Source organism: Accipiter gentilis, chromosome 34 (assembly GCF_929443795.1).
Source record: "Accipiter gentilis chromosome 34, bAccGen1.1, whole genome shotgun sequence".
NCBI classification, from domain to species: Eukaryota; Metazoa; Chordata; class Aves; order Accipitriformes; family Accipitridae; genus Astur; species Astur gentilis.
The window spans coordinates 5,373,887-5,397,719 of record NC_064913.1 but is presented as its reverse complement, the minus strand read 5'-3'; the positions used below and the strand labels follow the sequence as shown (position 1 = coordinate 5,397,719).

The window sequence follows — 23,833 nt, the reverse complement described above, 5'->3', positions numbered from 1 at the left end:
CAATTTTCAATTTGTTACAAGTACTGTAGCTGATTGCCTCTGTGAATCAACCATGCAATTCAGCACAGCCGCATAAAAAAGTGAGAACTGCAACAGTGAAACACAGAAGAAGCTCTCTAACAATTCTAAAAACGCATTTCAATTGATTTTATTAAAATGTGTTTTTCACTTTTACTCAGTTTTCCCCAACAAAGTTTCATGAGCAGAAATTTTGTTTCTTTAATCCGTACCTGGAAACACTTTTAAACACCTTATGAAAGGTGTTTAATTAAGATTCTAACTTCCACTCAGTTATTAAAATGAGTGATCAACCTTGTCGTTAATATACTAGATATTTTTATTTTTTTTAATAAAGACATCCTGAGTCAAGACAACCATGATAATACAACAAGGATTACACCTAACCCCACCACCTTCTCTCCCAAGAGGCACATGTTGCCCTGCTAGCTCAAGTGACTAAGAGACATGTTAGGGCCAGGGAGACTTCCTATTGCCGAGATGAGCAGCTCTCCCCATTTCTCATGTTCTCTCAGCTGTGCAATAATTTCTGCAAAAGGAGCTGTTGGTCACAGTGAGAAGTAACTTCTTACTGTGTCCAGTTGTGGCTAGTCAGCCAAAGTGTTTTCTAGCTTCCTGCAACAACATTAACAAGCTCTCTGTGGACTGCAATGGGAGTTTAAATACTGAGCTTGCAGGCAGGTAAGTAAACTGCCCTTTGACTCTCTTAATCTGGGGCTTACTCATCTCAGCTGTATAAACACAATGTCTTCCCCAATAACTGGATGCTAGTAATCAAATCAGTCATTACAAATTTTTCTCATTAAAGTTATTTTAAATGTGTTTCTACCCTAAAATTATTACGTGCATTTTTATCTCTCTAAAAGAGATAAAGACAACTTAAGTCTGAAAACCACGTTTTAAATATCTATTTCCAGATTTCAACATATTGAAGTGCCACTTAAGCGTAAGTCTAAAAGCTTATACCAGTTATAACCTCGGAGTAAACTATCAAGAAGGTAGTCTAGTTGCAAATCCCAAAACTCTGTGTTAATTTCAAAACCAAGTAACTTCAGTTGAGCATGTTTGTATTTGGTACATACAATGTACCTATTTCAGACAGGAAAAAAAAATCAAATTAGGAGAAATTCTACTGCATTAAATACATGTTGTAGTACTAAATTAATATAGTCATTTATATAGTTAGAACACTTATGATATTTTGTACATTAAAAAAAATATCTTTCTTAAAAGTCAGGTGTTTATAGCTTTAAAACCAGAACATAGTAACACTGAAAACCAGTGCAGTAAAAGTCTTCATTTTCAAAATAGATTTGTTCTTTTGCATAGACTGTTCTTCAGAAAAAGAATTTTTTTAATTTCACACAGTACCCAAATGATCAGAGTACATCTTTTCTTGACCACAATGTTATTTTGTGGCATTCAATTTTTCTTTCTAAGCCTGAAAAACTAACTAGATTAACCCATTAAGGATTGCCAGCCCAGCAGGAAAATTGCTCTCTTGCCACCTCTACAGGAGAGACAACCTAAAAGCGTAACAGGGCATCTGCTGTCATCCAAATCACATGTTACAACCAATTCTCTTACTATCCAGAAACACAGCTTCACTTCGTACTTGAAGGTGGCAACAGCTTAACCAAACCTTTTCTCTCCCCAGCTACTAGATAAGCCAGACTGTTATCTAGAATAAAGATGCAGAAAAAGATACCACAGAACATTACAATTTCAAATAAAGTAAAAATACAAGAGAAAGCTAAATTCATTATTTCGTCCCACATGATTTTCTCTTTTCCATCATATTAGAAAAAAAGCAGGATTTATACCATCCCTGTTTACCTATTATTACACCACACAATTGCAGCAGGATTTTACATATCAAATCATAATGTTCAGACCCTGAAAAACTAAAGGATAAGTAGGCAGAGGCCAGAACAAAAGAAATTCACTGTCCTGGATAGAGCAGCTTGATGAGGTGCCTTCCACAGCTGCTAGAAGAAGTTTCTCTTATTATCTAACAATTATTAAAAGCAAACTGAGAAACCTGGGTTATTTTTCAGGCAGATGTTACTTTACCAGGGAATACTATTTCTCTTAAGCTGCATTTTCCCGACCACTTCAAGCACACAAACCAGGCTTCTGTTCCCTTGAGCTCACACTGGCCAGTCAAGAGAGCTGCCCATTTACAAGCAGTGTAAATTTATGTCAGCCTAAAGTGACCATGAAACCTCAGCCTTATGACACTAATGCTTTCATAAAAAGGTTTATGGGAATACAGCAAAATCTTAAGCATTAACTATTAACCATGTAAATTCAAAAAAGTGAGAGATTATATTCCTTAGCTCCTCTTACAGCTTATCTACTACTTTTACTAAGGACTTGAAGGTAATAACGGGACCCTTAACTTTTAAAAAATATATAATTTTGAATCTCCTTTTGTACTGATAGTGTCTCTGAACTACTCTTTTTATGATGACACTTTCAAATTGTTATATTAATGCAAAAATAGCCAAAGCGATTAAGAAGTTAGATTTGAGGTGATGGCAAGTATGACTGCCTGACACAAAATGAGTTAACAAGAAACAGTTCTCTCTTTTCCCCCAGTACCTACATTAGCAGTTACAATCCATTTGTTTAATATAAAGACTCACAACAAATATAAACTTAAAGTGAACCCTATGTTTCCTAATTTACTAAGAGAGCTGAGTTTATATTTTACATTTAAGAACAGCTGAAACAAGCCCTAAAATCCTGAAAGGTATATGAACATCACAGCCTCCATCATCATAAAACAGAGTCTTCTAACCACAGTGTGAACTGTGAGAAAAGGATGACTTTGCATTTGCCTGAAAAGAAGATGCAAATACCACCCATTTTGGAAGTAAATAATTTAAGACAAATGCCAGGAAAGCACATCAAATCTGAAACCCCACCCAATACAGTTAGTTCTCTGCAGCCTAGACAGAGATTCCCAAGCTTAGAGTCAAAATTTATCACTTAGCATTATCTATGCAACTTGACAGTTGCCTGTTGGCTCATAGTAGCATGCTGGCTACTATTGATGCCATAACTCTTACCTGGCATTGTAAGTGCCTGGCTTATGACTGATCTGCAGAGTAACTTTTGGGTTCCTAAGTCAACAAGCTGCCAGGAATCAAGATAAAAGAGAACCTGGATTTTGTGAGTCACAGTAATACTTGTTTCAGCTGGTCATAGGCAATTTGGACCAAGTCACCGCAAACAATGCTGTTACACACTATGCTTGGCTGACAAGGCAAAATTTAAGAGAGGCAACGCAGCAGCTAGGAACAGAAAAGAGCCTCTTCAACCCTAAAGAATTTTTTTCAGAGTTCTGAAAATCCTGTACAGGGCTAGGGCACAGCCCTATAAATGCAGAAAAGTAATTTCTCCTAGCTATGGTAGAAAGAATGATTTAGAAAGAAATAATGAAAGACTAACAGTAAGAGAATCTATACATGTATGGGTCTACACCATTCTAGCTGGGCAACTTACCAGTAAACAGAAAATAGCTGATAGCCTGAAGTAAGAGACCATTATAAGACCTACAAGTGAATCCAAAACATATCTGCTCAAGATGTTATCTCAGAGTCTACTGAACACAGCTAACAAACACCTTCTTTGAACCTTCAGCTTTTGATTTTGCAGTCCCCATCAGCCCTACGCATTTCAGAGAACAGTTTGGTTATTTATGTCTCTGCTTACAAAGCCTACTTGTTCAATTAAACATCAACTTTGCAGGAAACTAAAATTGTTGTATTCAACACAATTAACCTTCACAGATGTCCTGGCTTGTGATATACCATATCTAGTCAACACAACTCAACTGCTAACTACCTCTCCTTTTACAGAGGCTAGATATACACCAATGGAAAAAAATATAAGTTATCGGATTTCAAATTACTTCAGCCAAACTAGTACAACCTCACACCTGACACGTATTTGGTCCTGTCAATACAGTCACTTAAAACTGACTGGCAAAGCTCTTCTTAGTTATTCAATGCACAGCACTGAAACCCAAAAGCCCATTCTTAAAACTCACCAAGTTCAAATTATGTCCCTTTTAAAGGAAAAAAAAAATCTTTAATTAAAAACCATAATTTCTAATACTGCAGTACAGACAAATAAATGTTTTCTGAAGCATCTGTTGCTCAAATGAGAAAAGACTAAACAAATTCTTTTTTATATCTATCCAGCCAGTGCTCAAGTTCTGTCATGTGTCTCTAGTTACTTGGAAAGTAAAAATCAGAAAAACAGAGTACGGTGATTTTTTCACTTGACTACACTACATTGTTGCAAGCATAACCTGAAAGTAGACAAGATATTCAAATACCATTATGGTAAGTAATTCTTCTGTCTCAAGGACTGCAACAGTATATTTAAACTATTAAGTTTGCAACAAGGACTCAGTAGTAAGACAACCCAACCTTTAAAAGCGAAAAAAACAAGCCTAAATATGCAAGGATTTTAAGCCAGTCACTTAATAAAACTTGTATAGACACCAAAACTCTTCATGAGCCGATGCATGCTTGCACATACTCACCCATTATAAGCTATGTAAAAGACGTGGCTTTAAACAAAACCATGCCAAAGCTTAAGAACTAGCAAACTCTTAACCTTTCCACCACCTTCTTTGGCAAGTTTTATATTTTTAAATGTTTAGCATAGCAATTTAAAAGACTGCTATTTACAAAGCTGTGGATATTAAACACAATCTCTCTCTATAAGCATTGCTACCAAATATAATGGTTTCAATGCAGCCACAACCATCAAACGCTGCCATACTACGTACAGACCTGGCTCTAAGTCAGCAGCACACACTACCTGAACAAAGCTGCCTGCACCCTGGGATCACACATCCTGCTCAGCCCCCTGAGGACCAACTACACTGGTGTTACATCAGGGGTGGTTTGCCCGATGGCAGTCATTCTGCATCAGCAGCTAAGCTAGAAAGAAATCCCACGTACAATGTTCAGGCAGCATCTATTTTTGGAGTTTAACAGAAGATTAAAACACACAAAATACAGATTACTTCCTCCAACCTGTTGGACAGAAGAGAAAGCTCTGCTTAAAAATCCTATAGTGATCGAGATTACTTGCCCACCACTATTAAGGGAACAGGAATAAGCATAAAAAAAGTGAAAAATAATGATTTATCATGTTTACATCATGCCTTTCACAGAACTTCGTGTATTACCAGGTGTCACGATTTGGCTTCTAAGGTCTCACCTAAAATAGGAAAGAATCCATCTCCCCTAAATTCATATACCCTCACACAAACTCTAGGAAAATAGTTAAAATTCTTGAAACTACTATGATTTTTTAAAACATACAACAGATTGACAATAAAGTAACAACATAACTTTTTGAGCCTAGAACATGTACCACATTCACAAATGGCTTCAGCAGCATTCCTAAGTGTTAAAAATATTTTTCCTTTTATGATGAAAATATTTATTCCAGGAAAATTTAATTTTACAATGATGATCCACTGTTGACAATCACTAATAGCTAATTCAAAGACGAAAAAGTAACTGAAATCCTAACACATTTATTTTTTGATATTTTGATCTCTACTGACAATGGTTCCTCCCCAGCTGAAAGTCAGGAAAACTAAATAGAAGGTAGTAGAGCAGAGGACTGATTTCACTGATTTACAATAAGCAGGTTGCAAACACTAAATTTCTACCTCATCGCATTTCAAGGAGCCATTTCCAAGCATGACTTGAGCCAAATTAGCAGTTTACCATTGCTAAAAGAGAAAGGTCATTTCCCTGCCCACTCTCCCCCACTGCTCTTGGCTCCATGCTCCTGCTCTCTAACTCAAGCTAGCTTTAGTACTCAGAGCTGTGGTCACAGTAAGCCCACTGAATTCAGCAACGGGGGGGGGGGGGGGGGGGGGGGGGGGCGCAGAAATTAAACAAGAAACAGAAAAACCTGATTCTTTTACTAGGACAGCAAGTTGAATCCATTTCTGCTGTGAAAAGACAGGCTCCAGAGCCACTGGTAGATGGAAAGCAGGTAAAGAGAAGGTAGCAGGAACATTTTGGCAGCTGCCAATTGTTAATTTGACTAAGTAATCATGGAACAACACACTCCAGCTTTTAAATATTCAAGGAAGTTAGGCTGACAGAATGAAGAAAATTATGCTACTTCTAGAAACCGATGGAGTTGGTTGGCTTAAAAGGTTGCAAGAGAGATGGATTTTACTTTTTTTTATAAATCAAATTTGGTTCCCCAATTACTGCCAGGGGTAGTAACTCTTTCTAGATGAGCTTCCCACTTCAGTGACTACCCTTTGACAGTGCCCTAATCACTCATATGCATCTGTGACTAGTTCGTCATTACTCATTAGTCACAAAACATGCAGATTGCTTGCACAGATGCGTAAGTAATGCAGCATAGGAAAAAACTCACAAGTGTGAAAATAAGGCTAAAAAAAGGTGTTTTGGAAAAAAGAAACAACACAGTAGAAAAGGGAACCTCCTCTGGAAAACAGGACCAATGAGACAGGGAAATGGAAGATAAAGCAAAATATGAAAAATAACTCCAAAGGAAAAAGGAAGAAGTACAGAGAAGAGGGGAAAAAAAGCAAGCACAGCTCCTAAGATTGAGCACTAACAATACCAGCATTCCCAAACAGTTCTCATAACCAAATGCACAAGTTATGCTCATTTCCCCTCAGTACTCAAATCTTTTAATCTTTTCCAATAAAAAAAGCCAAAATGAAATAAGCTTAAGAATTCTGAGAACAGTATTAATGGAAAAAAATTAAGAAGTTATGCATGAAAGAGTAAGATGACCAAGACTGAATTCTTCCGAGATAGCAATTTCATAATTTGCAATTATATATAGCAGGAGGATATGAGTAGGTCAATATGCCTGCTTGGACATAAGGAAGGGAGGAAAATACTGCTGCTTACAGCTGCTACACATGGCTCTGGTAGGCATTAACAGATGGCTAGGACTGCTTTTCCTTTAACGTTATGCAATATTGCTGCAAGGAAACAATACCACGATGAAAGTCAGACACTCAAATTCTGAATGATAACCAAGATAATTGACACTTAATGAGAAAATACTAACAAGTTCTAAAATAAAAATGTAGAAATAAAAGCATTACCTTCCATAAAACATTGCATACTATTGCCTTTGTTTCTTAACGAAAACAGAAGAAGTCACAATACTCTTCTTTTATTGATGACTATACTATTTCCATATCTGGCTGCAGTTGAAAGAATCCTGATAAAATTGCAAGTGACTGCAACTATTTAAGGGAAGCTAAACAATAAAATAATCCTCACGTATGTGTGCTATATTTAACAGGGACTATTGGAGGTTAATATTAAAGAATTCCTTCCCCTGTATTTGTGTTCAATTTCTCTCTTCTTCATTTGTTAGAATATGGTGCTTTTTAGTAAGCTTTCCCAGTTTTCCTCCTACTTTTTTAAAAGTGCAAGAATCTATACAGACAGATTTATTTATAGTAGTTTGCATATTAGAAACACCCACATTAGTTTATATACACATAAAAACTAGCCACTCATGCACTAGCATTAATAGAAAAAAGTTCACAAAATAAGTACAAGCAAACCAACTTATAGCATTCCTAAAATAAATACCAGCAGTATTTAACATTTTTAATGCAAGTTCCTCTTTTAAAGTTTATAACTTCCCTGTCCCTGCTCCATCACCTAATTCTGCAACACAAAAAGTCACAGAAACAGAGGCTAAAGTGATCATGTCTTCACTCCAGAAAGAATCGCATTTAATTCTTTACAAAAGTCATAAGAGCAACAGCTTTTTTCTTCTCTAGAAACAGCAGCAAAATTTAGGGTGAAACAAGTAACAGCTAATCTGACTGTTGACTGTCATTAAGTAGGAGCAGTCTGATCCTTCTCATATTCACATGAAGTCCCAGACAGTAAAAAAAAAAAAAAAAAAAAAAAAAGAATTCTGCAGGGCTGGATAGGTTCATCAGTTTGAGGAGCCAGAGCCTTCAGCAGCCTACAAGCTGTTAGATTGTCTGAACCAGGATGATGGATATACACCTTCAGTTTAACTAACAAATGCTAGAAAACTTCCACCGAAACCAGATTACATTCTTCACAAAAAAACCCATGCGCAACACCCACTTCCAGCCCCCCCAATCTTAACTGGTCATATTATATATCAAAAAAACCAGTTCAGTGCTTGGCTTGCAAATATATACTATCAGCCTCGCCTTACTTAGACCCTTACAATTTATGCCAGGATTCTCCCTGACCCCTACTATGGCATTAAATTACACAAAATGAGTATGACATGACAAAAAAACCCTTCCACTCAATGCCAATCCTGTCACTAGTTTCCATTACTTTTCATATTTGACAGCATCCTCTGAAGTTTGTTTGGTTTCCCTCCTAAATTTTTGGCCTATTTGCAGTTTCTTGACACACCAATAGAAAAGATGCATTTATGAAAACCCTTGAAGAAGCTAATGATAGAATGCACACACAATGAGAAAAAAAACGTACCTAATACTCTATTGCGTTTTTTTAAAGGAAGTTACAGTTTAAGTTGACAATGCAGTGAAATAGATTGAGAAAAGCCTCATCTCAAACACAATAAAGTAGTCCTTTTGCTGATACAGAGTTCCACCCACAAGCAAGTCAGCCATCACACAGAGAGAATAATCCCGTATACTCTCCAATGTAGATCTGATTTTTTACGTAACAACAAGTTAGAGATGCTCAACTAGAGCGTTTAATCCAACCACTCTATGCAGAGGTCAAAGATCATGTGATTTAAGGCACAGCTGGTAAGGAGCAAGTTTTGTTTCTACAAAGCAAGTGTCCATAACCAATTGACTGCTTTCTAGTCATTTACTTACAGATGCTCCTAAATTGAACAGTGTTATGCTTTAGGAAGTAATAGCTTCACAAGGCAGCTTTTTAGAAAGCCTTGTATTTGCACACATAGCATCGCTAGCAAGTGCTATTTAAAACAGCTGAGTTTACTAGCATTTGTAAAGGTTAAAAAATTTAAAAGCTTAAAATACTATGGTTTAGAGCTTACTTTAAAGTTTTGGTTTAGTGAGCAACTTACATTAACGTATACATACATCTTTTTTGGCTTTCTTTTCAAGGTGTGTTGCATTGTGTTCTCAGCCAAAATCTTAGATTTCAACAGAAATAAAACTATTTTTCCCCCCCAAGTGATTTAAACTGGTCTAGGTCTCTGAGTATATGAGCTTCCAGACCTCCCAACATAAAAAAAAAAATAAATCCCTGAGAACTAGCATTAGTAGTCAGTCATCATGAGAGTAACTTAAAACCAATTCTGCATTTCACTCTTTTAAAGTGCTAAACTTCAAAAATACACCAAAGTATGTATCTAGCTCAATCCTGATCTTCAACTACATGGAGGATAAAAAACAACTCTTTTTTTAAAATTCCCAGAAAAGGATAGTCTGAAAATTCTTTTTCAAAGATCTAGATTTTTCATTCAATTTTTAAGCCTGGTAACATCACATATTAAAAAAAAGCATACTGAAGGTTCTGCTTTATTCAGCAAGTATTTGCCAAAGCCACACTCAAACGTAAATTATGCTGTTTAGTGAGTTTATAGCTAACTCGTCTCTGAGGAACAGTGAAAAAATTAAATCAAGAATTGGAGCACTGGCAAGTGCACATGGCAGAATGAGCAGTCAGTCTAGCTATGGACCCTCTTGTCTCCCTGGCACATACTGAAAGAAAAGTTAGTACAAGTTGCACTCAGTCCTTGTAGAAAAGTTCAATTCACCATTCCCACCACAACCTTGAACCAGCAAATGGAGCTTCAAATCAATAGTCAACTAAGCAAACCCATACCCACTTATGATAAACACAGGCTGGTTCATCTATCACAATGAGGAAATGCATGAAACGTGCTTCTAGTCATGCCAAAAGTCAATTTTCTGTAGCATATGAGAGACAGCTTAGTAAATCTGTGGTCTGACAGTTAAGAAGAGTCACACTCTGTCCAACTCCTAACCTTCCAAAGTGGTCACACCAGCTCACTCTCTACCTTCTGTCAGTACTATAGTGCACTTTATCCTACAATGAGTAGGTTTAGTGAACTGGCATAAAGTTATTCACAATATTCACAATTTTTTTTGTGGGGGACGAATTTTCTACTGATTTACTTCCCTGAACTGGCTCATCCTGGGACCAAGCATCACTGGCAGATGCATGCAGCTGGAAGTGTTTAAAGGTAGGTTTCACAATCGACTTCCTCAAGCTAAAATTGCCCTGCCATCAGAAGGCATGGTTGCACTAAAAGTCCTGGCTTCACATTCACCACTACCTATTACCAGTTCTCACAACAGAGCAGTAATAGTTTCAGTTAGATCAGGTCACAGACTCAGAAAGAAGTATCCCAATTCACCTACTTGCCACTCAATTGCAAGAGCTAACCCCTGGGAGGGTAAGGGGCTGTGTCTGGGTTCCACCAGAACGAGCTTAAACTTAAGCTTAAAACACACTTAAACTCAGTTGCAAAACCACATCCTTCAAAGCCAGCAATACAAGTGCAAATATAAATACAAAGCACACTTTGATGTCCTCCCTTCTCTTGCTACTGTGCTCCCTCACTATTGAGTCCTCTTCATCTACCCCTGGTCTTGAGCAGCCTTCCAAGCTCTGACCACAGCATTCCCACTACCCTCCATTTTTGGTAGCTCCCCCCTCACAGAGACAAGCAAGGAAACACTTCTAAGGACCTCAGGGCATCCTACAAGCGTAGGAAGAAACTACTAGATTTCAAAATTGCACAAGACAAATTGTAGTCTAATGTTACACCATGTACTAGGCATGACAGGCCTGAGGGTTCAATTCAGACAGACTCCCTCTGACTTCAGAAAAAGCTTTCAACTTTGCTCTACAGTCTCATTTGTAACAGACCCCAGTGTTTCTCTCAACTTCAGGGATGCTACGAAAGACAAATCTTTTTCTCCTATTGTCTTTGAAAAGCAGCAGAGAACAGTATGCATGCCGAAATACCAATTACTCTAAACATGTCAGTATCAATGACAATATTACCAACTTTTCAAGCAAACAGCAAACAAACATTTTCCTCTAATTCCATGAACTGGATTCTGCAAAGTTAAAATGTAACCCTCTTCCACATTTATAATGTCCCATTACTTTCCTGAGCAAACAAGTAAACACAGTGAAACAAATGGTGTTCAAAGACTAAAGTTCTGTGAAATCTGAGAGAAATAAAGTCTGTGCTTAACAAGTAAAGGCAAACAGAGTCAACACAAATTTAGGTCAAATCAGACATTTATCACTGATGCTTTAAGAGGGCCTGTTCCAGAAAGTTAAAAATCAGTTACTGTCCAAATCAGAAGAAAATATGTAGAAGAAAAACTGTAAATAGTTGAAATCTATTTTTAAGTGTTTTACTAGATGCTCGAGAAGCCACAAAGTTACCACTGAGAAAAGGTCAGTGGTGAAAAACCGTATAGTTTACAAGGGAAGTGAGAACAACTGTAAAAAAAAATAATCTTGTAAAAATGGCAAGAGAAGCATTGACAATGAGCGTGACAAATCAGAAAAATATGGAAGATTGAAAGGCAAGCAAAACAATACAAGACATCCCTATCCATAGAAGGGCAAGCAGCATCCTAACAACACAAGAAATAGACAAAAGTTGTCAAGATTACAAAGTAAGAATGATAGAACTGTCAATAAAAACAAACCCACAAAATCTGAAGATGTTCAGTAAGCACAGAACAAAAACAGGGAAGGAAAAAGCCAGAAAATTTGAATCATATCCTGTTGCCATGATAAAATGCTTTCTAATAAAACAACAAGTATCATTAAACTTCTTTAAAGTACAGGTTGTTTAGGTCAACCATATAGACCAAAAGATGTAAATACTGTTTACCATTTTAAGTTATTGCTGGCTTTTCTAGGCTTGATATAGAATTAACAAAAAAGCGAAGACTAGTACTGCTAAGTACCATGGCTTCACAGAAAAATAAACCCAGCACTTCAAGTCGATAAAGAAGTAATGGTCAAACACAGTTAATGTCCAAAGTGTTTGATGATTTAGTATTGTCTGATATTTTGATTAAGAAATTAGAATATAAAGGAAGTTAATGTGGTCTGTCTTGCACACATTAAAAACTAGAGATGAACAAGCTTTACTCTTATGATTCATTTTATGACTATTACACATACTGTCCTAATTAAGGACTAGGCTAGCCAAAAAAAGGCTCTTGCTCTTTTCAGTAGTTCACATTTTTAAAACCTCGGGGGAGTGTTAATATGAAAATACTACTGAGGGAGGACACTAAGCATCCTACAGAGCTTGTATTTTGACCCCACCCTGTTCCATGGTAGTCTGCAACCTAGGAGTAAACAACAGTTAGAGGTAAGTTATATAGTGGGAAGAGAAAGAGGGATAAATAATACTCCATTTCTGATACAGTGTAGCTTATATTACTTGGGAAGGTTGAGACAGGCCAGAATAAGGTTTTTTAAATCCCAGCAAAAGCAAAGTCATATCTAAATTGAAGACCCATCCTGGAAACTATCCAGAAAGCATTGAAAAGACTTGGAGGTGGGTAGACATCTGGACACAAGCTTCCAGTGAGATACAGTTCACAACAAAACCAGTACAATAGGGAACGCCGAGTAGGAATGTAGAAGTTGCTTTACTACCCCAACTGGCCCTGGTGTGACTACTACAATAGTGCTCTGCTCTCACGCTCACTACTACAACAGCTATTGCACTCAGAGCAATGGCATGAAAACACTGAAAGAATACGTCTTAATGAGAGACTCAAAAGGGTCAGTGGGACTGCAGACCATAACACCAGTGTAGGGATCTGATAATCATCAGCATATCAAATAAATACAGACAGATGGGTATGTGGATAGGTCTCTCTCAAGATGTAACGAGCAGAAACAAATTAAATTCAGACTAGAAACAGGTTTAAGTCTTAAACAGACTAATTAAACTTGGGGGCAACTTTCCCAGCTATACAACATTATCTGTTACTGTAGGACTTTATTTTCTTTTTTACAAATAGTATCCTGGCTATAAAAAGAACTAGTTCATTAAAAAACCCTCAACGCCTGCATTAGAACGTTGGATTAGATCTGCAGTCCCCTCTGGCTTCAAACTATGAAGCTAACCATGATACATGAAGCAAGACTCAAACCTTCAATATCGAGCACGCTAATTTGTCTGAGACTTCATGGTTCTGTCCTCCTTTTTAAGTAATACAGTAAACAATAACTGATCTTTGAATGAGCTCACAAATATAAGCTTAGCCCCTGGAGTGATCCCAACTAAACTACAGAGTAAGTCCCATACCTTTACAGGACAATTAAGAACAATCTGCATGCCACTACAACCCCAACAATATCAACAGAATCCCACAGTCAGGCTGTAAAATTAGGCCTTTCACTGATATTTTAAACAGAAGAAATTAGAGTCAAAGCTATCTACGATAAGTTTACCTATTTTCTTCATACCGTCACCAAGGAATACAAGGAGATATCGTGCTTCTAACTTCCCAGGTAGTTACAAATTGAACCACAGGGAAAGGAACAAAGATAAAAACGAAGGCTTCCAGCTGGGATAATTCTTGCCAGAGCATGTAACTCTTTAAAATTTTCTTCCAACTTTGCAGAAAGATTTTTCTCTGACTTCAGAGTAAGCCAAAAATAAAGACACCCCATCTTTCACAGCCGAGACTTTTCTAATACCAAAAGAGATCTGCAATAACCAATAACTTCCATCTCTCTCAAACACCTAATGACACTGGTGAACACACACATAGCGGTAATGAAACAGATCTTCCTCCCCAGTAATGGTTCTTACAATTTAGGAAGAGATGCAGCCCTGAAAAGCTGAAATACCTTCGGCAGTTCAGGCCATATTAGGCCACACACCAAGAATATTTTCCAAACAAAAAGAAGCAATACAAACAAAATCCATTTCCTAAAGCTTCCCTCCCCTTCCGTTCGTGGATTTCAGAATAAATATCCAAGCCTATCATCACCTACCACAGAAGAGCCAGGAAGTTGTTCTTGTTTAGAAGATCCAAGGAATTTAAAGCCAGAAGGCCTATTAAAATCATTTAGTCAGAGGATAACAAATACAAACAGTATGAGTAGCATTCCCACACTTAGGGTTACACTGTACAAATAGCAGCAGAGCTTGCCATTGTAACTGTCACCAGAAACCTGAAGGTTGCAAGAAGGAAACAAACAAGCAGGGACTACTCAGCCCAGTGTTACTGTGCCATCCTAGGGTGCTCTGCATCTCTTATAATGGAGCTACCACACCACACACTGTAGGGCAGCCAACGCCACGTCCACTCTGAGATCTGCACCCACAGAACTCCCTTTCTTTGGTCATCCATGCACTTCACAATCCTGCTTGTCCTGGTTTCAGCTGGGATAGAGTTAACTGTCTTCCTAGTAGCTGGTACAGTGCTATGTTTTGAGTTCAGCATGCGAAGAATGTTGATAACACTGATGTTTTCAGTTGTTGCTCAGTAGTGTTTAGACTATAGTCAAGGATTTTTCAGCTTCTCATGCCCAGCCAGGGCACAAGAAGTTGGCACAGGACACAACCAAGGCACCTGACCCAAACTGGCCAACGGTGTATTCCATACCATGTGACGTCCCATCTAGTTTAGGAACTGGGAAGGGGGGGGGGGGCGCAGGGAATCGCTGCTCAGGGACTGGCGGGGTGTCGGTCGGCGGGTGGTGAGCTATTGCCCTGTGCATCATTTGTACCTTCCAATCCTTTTATTACTACTGTTGTCATTTTATTAGTGTTATCATTATCATTATAATTTCTTCTTTTCTGCTCTATTAAATCGTTCTTATCTCAACCCAGAAGTTTTACCTTTTTTCCCCCGAGTTCCTCCCCCATCCCACTGGATGGGGGAAGTGAGTGAGCGGCTGCGTGGTACTTAGTTGCTGGCTGGAGTTAAACCACGACACTGCTGAAAAATTCATGTATATGAAAGAGGTGGTATATCACTCACAGAATCAGAGTCACCCCAACACAGTCTACTCTCCTCTGTATTCACCAGTGTGAAACGCCACCCAGTTATCCATTTGCAGAATTCAAAAGCTTGCATTTGCTCTCTAGAAAGACATCCAAACTCAAGCTGAAGACATCAAGAGCTGGATAATCCACCATTGCCCTCCTTTCTTTGTTACAATGATTACTCACCCTCACCGTTTACCACTTGTGCCTTTCAATTTGATCTCATTCAGCTTCACTTTCCAGCCACTGTATCTTGTTAAGTATGAACTGAATCATAACTGAAGCACCGCATCTCAGTAAGAAAGTATTTACATGGGGGAAAAAAGGCGCTTTTCACTATTTCTGGTAATGTGAACAGCGTTTTTTCCAGCTTTTCACTGTAAGGCATTATTAAAATAATTCTTAACTCTTTTCCAGTCTTCATTGTTTAACAATGACTTTTAAAGACAAAATTTCATCGTTAGTATTACCACATCCTCAGCCAAAAATCATCTCCTTGTTCCTAATCAGTAAGCCACCTTTAAAAAAAAAATAAATAAATCAAGGAATACATTACTTTTTTTATCAAACCATTACATTGGGAGCTTCTGCTGAACTGCTTGTTCATATTCATATCCTACCAGTCAATAAATTTCAGGATACAATCCCATGCCTATGTTCCTTATCATCAATGCATTACTTCGAATATGGCTGCACTGAGGTGCACTTTGTTTTACTAGCATAATTTCACATGAATTCTGGATGGTTTTGTACAGTTGTTCTGTCCTCCCTGCTGAGTACCTATCCATCTTGTTCATCTGCACGTTTTATTAATGACAATTTTGTTACTACTTCCAAATCATTCATGAAAAAAGTCTCAAGTCTAGTAGATTAACGCCTCTTAAGACTTTCAGGAACAATGACATTCAGGAATAATTCTCTCTAGCAGCTATTCCCAAGGTATATCAATTAGCCAGCAGTTCTTCATCCATTTATCATATACTATAAGATAATTCTATGAGTATTACATGAGCAATTGATGTTATTTGATGAACTTCACCACTAAAATGATATTTATATGCTTTGCTGTTCCACTAGTGATCTTAGAACAATCCTAGTAGAAAACTGTGGGATCTACACTGTTACACTAAACTGAATTTGTGTTAAGAAGAATAAATATCCTTTGAAACAAGAATCTATTACATGTTTGGCTTGCTTTCACATGGGAGGGAGGGAGGTCCATGAACTCAGTCAGCAAGATACCACACAAAACCCACCAAAAGCAGTCCCATCATCAATTTCCTAGAGCATTCACATTTTCAGCAGTGTTTCTACCTCTTCTTATCAAAATTACTCGAATCACTTTGAGCCTTTCACAAATGAATAGATCTTCCAGCACTCCAGTATTTAACCAATTTTTTGCTATTCCCAAGACCATCTTTCCTACAACTTTAATACTGTGTTCATAATATCTCATGGCAAAATGCAAAGCCATAGAGCCCATATAAAAACAAACACTCCCCTAACAAAAAGCCCCTCAAAAAACTTTAGAAGTAATCCAAATTAGTCAAAAAAAAACCCAAAACCCAAAACCCGGCAAGAAGCAAAAGTCTTATTTTTTTTAAAAAAGGCGCATAAAAAAATATCTAAAAAAGATGCATGATAGATAACAGTAGCATGAAACATAAGAAACTGGGAAAGATTTTGACAGTCCTATAAAAAGCATCAGTTTCATAGGTATACAAATGTAAGAACTGACTATATGCTCCAACATCACTATTTACATAAGGACATGGTGCTATTTTCTTAAAAAGTGGAAATCACCAAGTATTAAGCTCCCTGACCTTCAAAAATTACTGTACACAGATGCACTACATTGTTCAGTGGGCAGGTCTGTGACAATACAGCTCTGCTACAGTACGGAATCCTCAAGCTTTCAACAGACTCTCGAGAAATACTCTTTTAAACTGCCAGTCTCACCACCAACATTAAAAACATCCTTCTCTCTTAAAGCTTGTCTGCACAAAGGGATTTTATGGACTAAGGGAACACCCACTGAAATCCATGTAAATACTACCCTGTGAATAAGACATAGTCAGATACTCAGCATTTTCAGAAAAATCAAATAAAATACCCTCAAGACTAGTTAGACAAGTGATATTTATTGCATATGAAAAGATTCAGGTTGGTGTTACAGCACACAAATTAACTTCCTTCCTTTTGTACACATGTTCAACTTCATACACCAAAGGACCAGTATAAAATTCCACCAGATTGCTTAACTAGTGAAAATCACCAATTTAAATTAAGACATTTTTGTTCGCTATATAGTAATTACTCAAAGTTGATTTAACAAATACTAATTTTCAATCTTTAAAATGCAATGGTTTTCTAACAGTATGTAGATGCTTTTTATTCCACTTTATAGTTTTAGACTGCCCATCTAAAGTTTCCACAAGTTAAGAACATTTTCTTTCAAAGAACATCAACATCCAACAGTCTGGATCGTTACGGAAAACTTCCGTCACTTCTGAAAAAACATCAGACGCTGCAAATGAGGGTACTTCTCCAGTTAGTCTGAATTAACATGTAGCATCAGTCTTTGCACATCACTCAGAAAAACAAAAACAAAACAAAAAAATCAAGACACTTGTTTGGGGTGCATTGCTTCACTACTTAACCTTCAGAAAAGACAGGTCTATTTTAAAGTCATAAGTGAGCACAGTTTGGAGAGGTGGAGAAGAGTGGGTAGCATACACAATCTCATATAGAGGCCTATAAAGCCTCTTCAGTCACCAAGAAAACTAAAAGTGTCTTTAAGATGTTGTTTAAGGAAAAAGAGTGCCATCTGTTTAGCAAAAACTGGAGCCTGGCATACGCACTAGTCTTTTTCGTAGGCTGCAAAATCAGTTCTCACAACCCTTCATGTATCAGGTGACAAGTCCGCATGTAAAAGGTTTTCTAAACTGTTTTTAAAATACATTTCAAAACAATCATACTAGTCCTCGAGAACGCACGCATGCTGTTGACGGAGGCGGGTGGCACACCAGAAAAGTAAAAACACGACACCAGTCGACCTCTACGTGTTACCTGTAAACACTCCTCCCACCGCCCGGCCCACCCCGCGGGACACACGGACCTTTTCCCTTCCAAAATAAAACCCCAGGCCACCCAGGCAGCGCCGGGCTGGATCGGACCAGGCCCGACCTGCGGGCCAGCACCAGCAAAACGCAAGAGGAAAACATTTATTCTTCCTCCTCCTCCTCCCGAACCGCTTCCACCCCCCGGGGCTGCCGGGCCGCAGCCGCCCCCCCGCCTGCCTCAGCCCCCGATCCGGTGCCGGGCGGGACCACCACCACCACCGGGAAGAAGGACACGGGAAGGCCGCCGGAGGCCCCTGCCCTCCTCCTCCTCCTCCTCCTCCTCACCGCCGCCGCGCACACCCAGGCCGGCAGCGGGGGGGCGGCGGCGCACCTCCCGCCCTCCGCGCACCCCGCCCGCTCACACACACACACACACGCACCACCCCGCCCTCCCCCGGCTGGGCACCGTCTTGACCGCGCCCCACCACCACCGCCGCCGCCCGGCGAGTTAACCCTCACCTCCGGGTGCAAGATAGGGACGCAACCCGCTTCTTTCTCGTACTCCTCCAGAGGCGCCGCCATCTTGGTTGCGAGCCCGCCGCCCGCTGCATGCCGGGTAATGCGCGCGCGCGCCCGCCGCCGCCGCCGCCGCCGCCACCGCCCCCCCCCCCTCCCTTTCCTTCCCCCTTCTCCCTCTCCCCTCACGCCCCGCTCTGGCGCGCGCACCCCGCCCTGGCGTCGTCCGTCCCCGTCCCCCCCCCCGCGCAACGGCGGAGCGGCTGAGGGGAGGTGGGCGGGGCGAGGCGGCTGAGGGGCGGGGCCAGGCTCCTCCGCCCTCCGGCCGCCCCCTCAGCGCCTCAGGGCGTCGGAGCCCGCTCGGGTCCCGCCCGGTGCCCGGCGGGCTTCGGTAGGAGCGATGCCGGGGAGCTGCGGTATAACGGGCTCTGACGGGTCCGCCGGCGGGTTTGAAAGCAGCGGGGCCGCAGCTGGCCCGGCGAGGGGTTCTTTTGCCTCATCTCCGGGGGAGAGCGCCCCGATTGCCGGCCCGTTTGCCCCCCACCCCCCACCCCGGCTTCCCACAGCCGGCCTGTGCCCGCCTCAGCCGGGTAGCCCGGCCCCACACGGCCCCGGCCCCTTCCTGAGGGAGCCGCCGGCTTCTCGGGGCCCGGAGGGCCGCTCCGAGGCGGGCAGGCGCCCCCCGAGGGGAACGCACGTTATTTTGCCTGCAGGTTAGGTGGCTGGAGGAGCATGTCGCTTTTTGGAGGTACCAGCGCTCCTGAGAGGAGTGTTTAGTACAATTGAGGTTTCGGCTTAATAAAGTTCATGATAATTTGGAATGAGAGTAAAAGGAGAGCTCCCCCGTACGTTTAATGTTGATTTGCTTCTAGGCGACGTAATGTCTGTCCAGTTTTCTCTGGAAGTTACCTTCATGCCTACTTAAAAAGCATGGGAAGAAACCAAGAGCGTCTGTACAAGGTTTTTGCTCTCAGCTGCGAGGGTGTTTGAAACCCCCTAACAGTTGTGAGGGCGTCTGGAAGGGATTCCTTCCAACCGCTCGTACCCAGCTGAACCGGTGACTCCTTGCATCCCGTCACACACGCTGTCCAGATGGCCAAGCGGCCTGCTGCGGGTTTCGGGGGTCACGTTGCATCGTGCGGGATAATAGGTTTGGTTCCGTTTGGTTTGTCATTTCTGTTCTTACAAGCTGTGTAATACGCATACAGCCAAGATTAGGAGTCCTAAAGCTCTTTATTTCAAACTTTTTTTTTATAAATTACATTTTTATAAAAAAATGTTTGTGCAATTACAGAATGTTATCACTGGCTTGACTGCTGCTTTATGTTGTTGTATCTATGGTGCTCTCATTTGCCTTTGTGAGAAAGGGACCTTTAGGTAATACATTTTGTTGTAGCATAATACATTAAGCTCATAAGCCTAAAACCCCAGAATGATATTCTCTTCATTACTCTCTCCTATCTCACACAAAATGTAACAGAGAAGCACTAATAAAATCTGACTACGGCAGTATTAAAATGTTAAACCATAAATATCTTTTTGCTGTATAAATATATTTGATTTTTAAATTGTCAAGAAAAAGAATGACATAGAGTTTACAAATCGGGGGTGTGAAACAGGTCTAAAAGCACAGACCTGAAACCATGAGGTACTGAAGTGCTAAAAGAGCAGAACAAGACACAGAGTATACAGGAGAGGATCTTTTTTTAACTCTGTATATTATTAAATGTACCAGGGCTTAGATGTAATTTGCAATCTGATTTGCCTGAAGAAGAGGGTTTTCAACCCCCTGCAAACCCCAGAAATAGAAATCCTATCAGTCACGACAGTTCTTCACTTGTATCTATAATAAAAGTATGGGAGATAAAATAACCAAAAATCTTTATAGTATTTTTACTATGCAGATTATTTTTCCTTCCAAGTCTAAAGAATCTATGCTTTGTCCCCTGGCTCTGAACTGGATTGTAAATGCATACCCTGACATCTGTTGGGGTATTTATACCCCGTTCTTCACAGGTCTACACATTTTGAAACCAGTTCTGTTCTCAGAGACATCCGTACAGAGAATTTTTGCCATTAAACTTGAGGCCCCGTGTGTGTACATAGTTCATGTGCCGCCTATTATATCCTTCTTCAGAACGAAGTGTCCCTTTTACCACCAAGTAACAGCAGAACTAGAATACAGAAATGAGCTAAGATGTCTCTGAATTAGAGCTCTTCCTTCAAAAGCTAGTGGTGATTCAGAAGTTAAAAAAATCTTCCACACGTCAAGCATTCCCTGTCCTCCTCTAATCTGTAATACGATGGCTTGGAAACATGGTTCTTCACTATCTTCCTATCTTCCTACATTGTCATTACAGGCAGGTTAACATCTGTGCAGAGTATTGAACAGCAGATACAAACCTAACAATCTGCTTCAGTAGCAAAGTTTGCACCTGTTTTCCACAGATCTAAAAGGCTGCAAGGTTAGATGTTTTTCTGGACTCTGCCAAAAATTCACTATCTGACCTTGAACAGTTATCTTACTCCTCTACGTTTTACTTTGCTCGTTTGTAAATCAAACACGATGTCATCTAATTCAGAGGGGTACTCTGAGAATTTATTATCGTTGCAGAGCAATTTAAGGCTTTCAGATTAAAGATGCCTCGTAAATGCCAGGAATTATCGTTGATCAATGGCAGAAAATGCTCTTCTGCATGGTTGCACTGAATGGTCAATAGCTGATGTGTGAAGTGTTTTCCATATTGACCAAAGAGGTTTTATCCAGTGCTACTTACCAGGCACGCAATAGGGACAGGTTTGTAATATTGGCTAAACATGGCGTGCACTGGAAAGTGATTTTAGATTCTAGTCTGACTTAAGGAAAACACAATTCACCAACACCACAGATGAACAGATTTTCTTCCCTTTGTTTTGCTTTACATTAATCACTGAAAATGGACACAAGGTCTAAACACCTTTTAATTTGCAAGTGAGCTAAAATACAGCTTAACTGGGAAGGAAGTAAGTAGCACGAAGTCTTATGATTCCTTATTCTGCAGCATGAATTTTACCTTTTTTAATGAAAAAAACCACCTTTGGCAGAGACAAGGCATATTTATAGAATACACATCCATACACACAGTTCAGTACTAGGGATGACTGTGCAGCTATTTTAGCTTCTGTCTTCCACCAAACTGTGAAATGTGACAGTGAAATAAAAAACATTTAACATACATGTCTTAGTAGTAGTTTTGTATTATGGTGTCATCACTTAACTAAAAATGCAATTAAAGAAAAAATGTTTACCTTTGCAATGAAAAGGTTGCAAAGGTAAAATATTAAAATACTGTAATTAAAACTAAGTATTTGCACTCATGGTAGGCCAAAACTTAAGGTGAAAATACTGGAATGTCTCAGTTCAAAAATAGGTGCTAAGTAAAAAATACCCTACCCAAGCCTACAAGGGTGAATATCTTTAAAGGACCTGTGTTTGTCTTTCACTTTTCATGCATACTTTTCATACATCCTATTCTAATTAATACATCATGAGATGGATTTGCCACCATACTGAGGCCTCTCTGAAATTTTCCCTTGCACAGTCACTCAAAAAAACAGCTTCACTGTCAGGGGCTAAAATATCTGGGGAAGCCGTGTCATGTTCCTGTTCTGAATAAGTCTGCAGATGGGCTATGATCAGAATGAGTAATTATCTTTATTATTCGCTATCTACACTGCATTTTCGAATCGCATTACTGTTTGAGCCTTGCATTTTCTGTATTGGAAATGACATCCATCCATCTAGATGTGTATACGAAAACAAACATATATTCTGCTTGGGTTTATCCAAGTCTATGCTTCCTCTCTGCACTCACTCCTAGATGGAGAGCACCCGGTTCTCACACAGTTTGGACCAGTTCGGGTGACTGAAATCCTGTGGGTACAGCCCCCCCCCCAGGTGGCCTCCCCTCCAGTCTGTTCCTGCTTCTGGTTCTTGGCAGCATTTCCATAACACGGCTCTGCAGGGCAAAGGACTGCAGCTTTACCATATTCCTGAGTGTTTAAGAATGTGCTGGGCTCAGAAACATACACTTCTTTACAGGCTGTGTAGGTGTTTCTTCTCTGTGAGGGCCAGCATCTTTTCGCTGTCCTAACATCTGCCTGGTCGAAGCTCACTCCCTAAGCTACGACAGCCCACCTCATACTGCACTTCCATCAATGTCTCTCATTTCTGGTTTGGCTGTCGGAGGGCGAGCCTAGCAGCAACAGTGAAACTTGCTTCAGTAATTTCATTTTAATGAAATTAATGAAATGAAATTTAATTCAATCCCATGCTGTATGCCCTCAGCATTTTTAGGACCTTATTCATTAGGTCTTGTCTCAGCATAACAGGAAACAACCAGAGGGAGAATACAGGTGAAACTAGTGAGCCACTTTCAATAACAAATGACCTTTTTCCATCCAATGTGAACAAAACTGTGGAGAAAAAAACTATGCTGGTATGACCATTTTTCTTTTTGAAGAGAGGTGTCTCTTTTGTATATGACTGTAGCTGAGACAGGATCATGACACCATTACTGGGTTTCCTTTCATACCTTCTTATGGTTAAGATAGGCTGTGATGCCCCAACATGCACAGTATAACAACTCAGAGGAAAATCTTTAAACTGATGACAAACAGCTCCTCCCCTACACTGGGCAGGGGATGATACCTAAAGTCAAACTAGAACTATTTTTTATAAGGACAATCCAAGTCATTTATCCTCAGTGAAAGCTACAGTTGGTGGGAAAATGAGGGTAGTTTATTTTGTGTCATTCTGCCCAAACAGCTCCATGGAATTTGTCTTTAAAAATATAATCCAGCTGAAAATGCTCTCAAAGCAAGCGCATTGGGAGAATATTAAATATGCAGGATTGATACCAGAAAACAAAGATAGTGAATTTGGCCTCCTGTAGCTGCAGTCACTGCTTCTGTGATAATATTTCAGGGCTCTGACAGTTTTGTGGATATGAATAAAACCCAAGGGACTAAACCTGGGTTTGCTCCCAACCATTGGCCTCGTGCTCTTGAGAGCCATCGGATCTCATCAGAACTGTGGGTCAGATCCAGAACCACTCTTCTAACGTAATGTGAGTCTTCAGCCTCCTGGGCTGGAAGCCATGGAGGTTCAGGAGAGGATTCACGAGGGGATCGGGTGTCCTTAC

At 39.9% G+C, this 23,833-nt stretch overlaps 1 protein-coding gene across 2 annotated transcripts in view; it reads right to left on the bottom strand.

Annotated features, from left to right (window-relative positions):
• ZDHHC17 (zinc finger DHHC-type palmitoyltransferase 17) overlaps positions 1 to 18,762 on the bottom strand; it is a 76,510-nt gene extending 57,748 nt beyond the window's left edge. For both annotated transcript variants that reach the window (XM_049792030.1, XM_049792031.1), the window contains exon 1: positions 18,654 to 18,762. In XM_049792030.1, the coding sequence (XP_049647987.1) occupies positions 18,654 to 18,716 (63 nt within the window). In that variant the 5' untranslated portion in view covers positions 18,717 to 18,762. The remainder of the gene's footprint in view (positions 1 to 18,653) is intronic.
• Between the last annotated feature and the right edge of the window lie 5,071 nt (positions 18,763 to 23,833).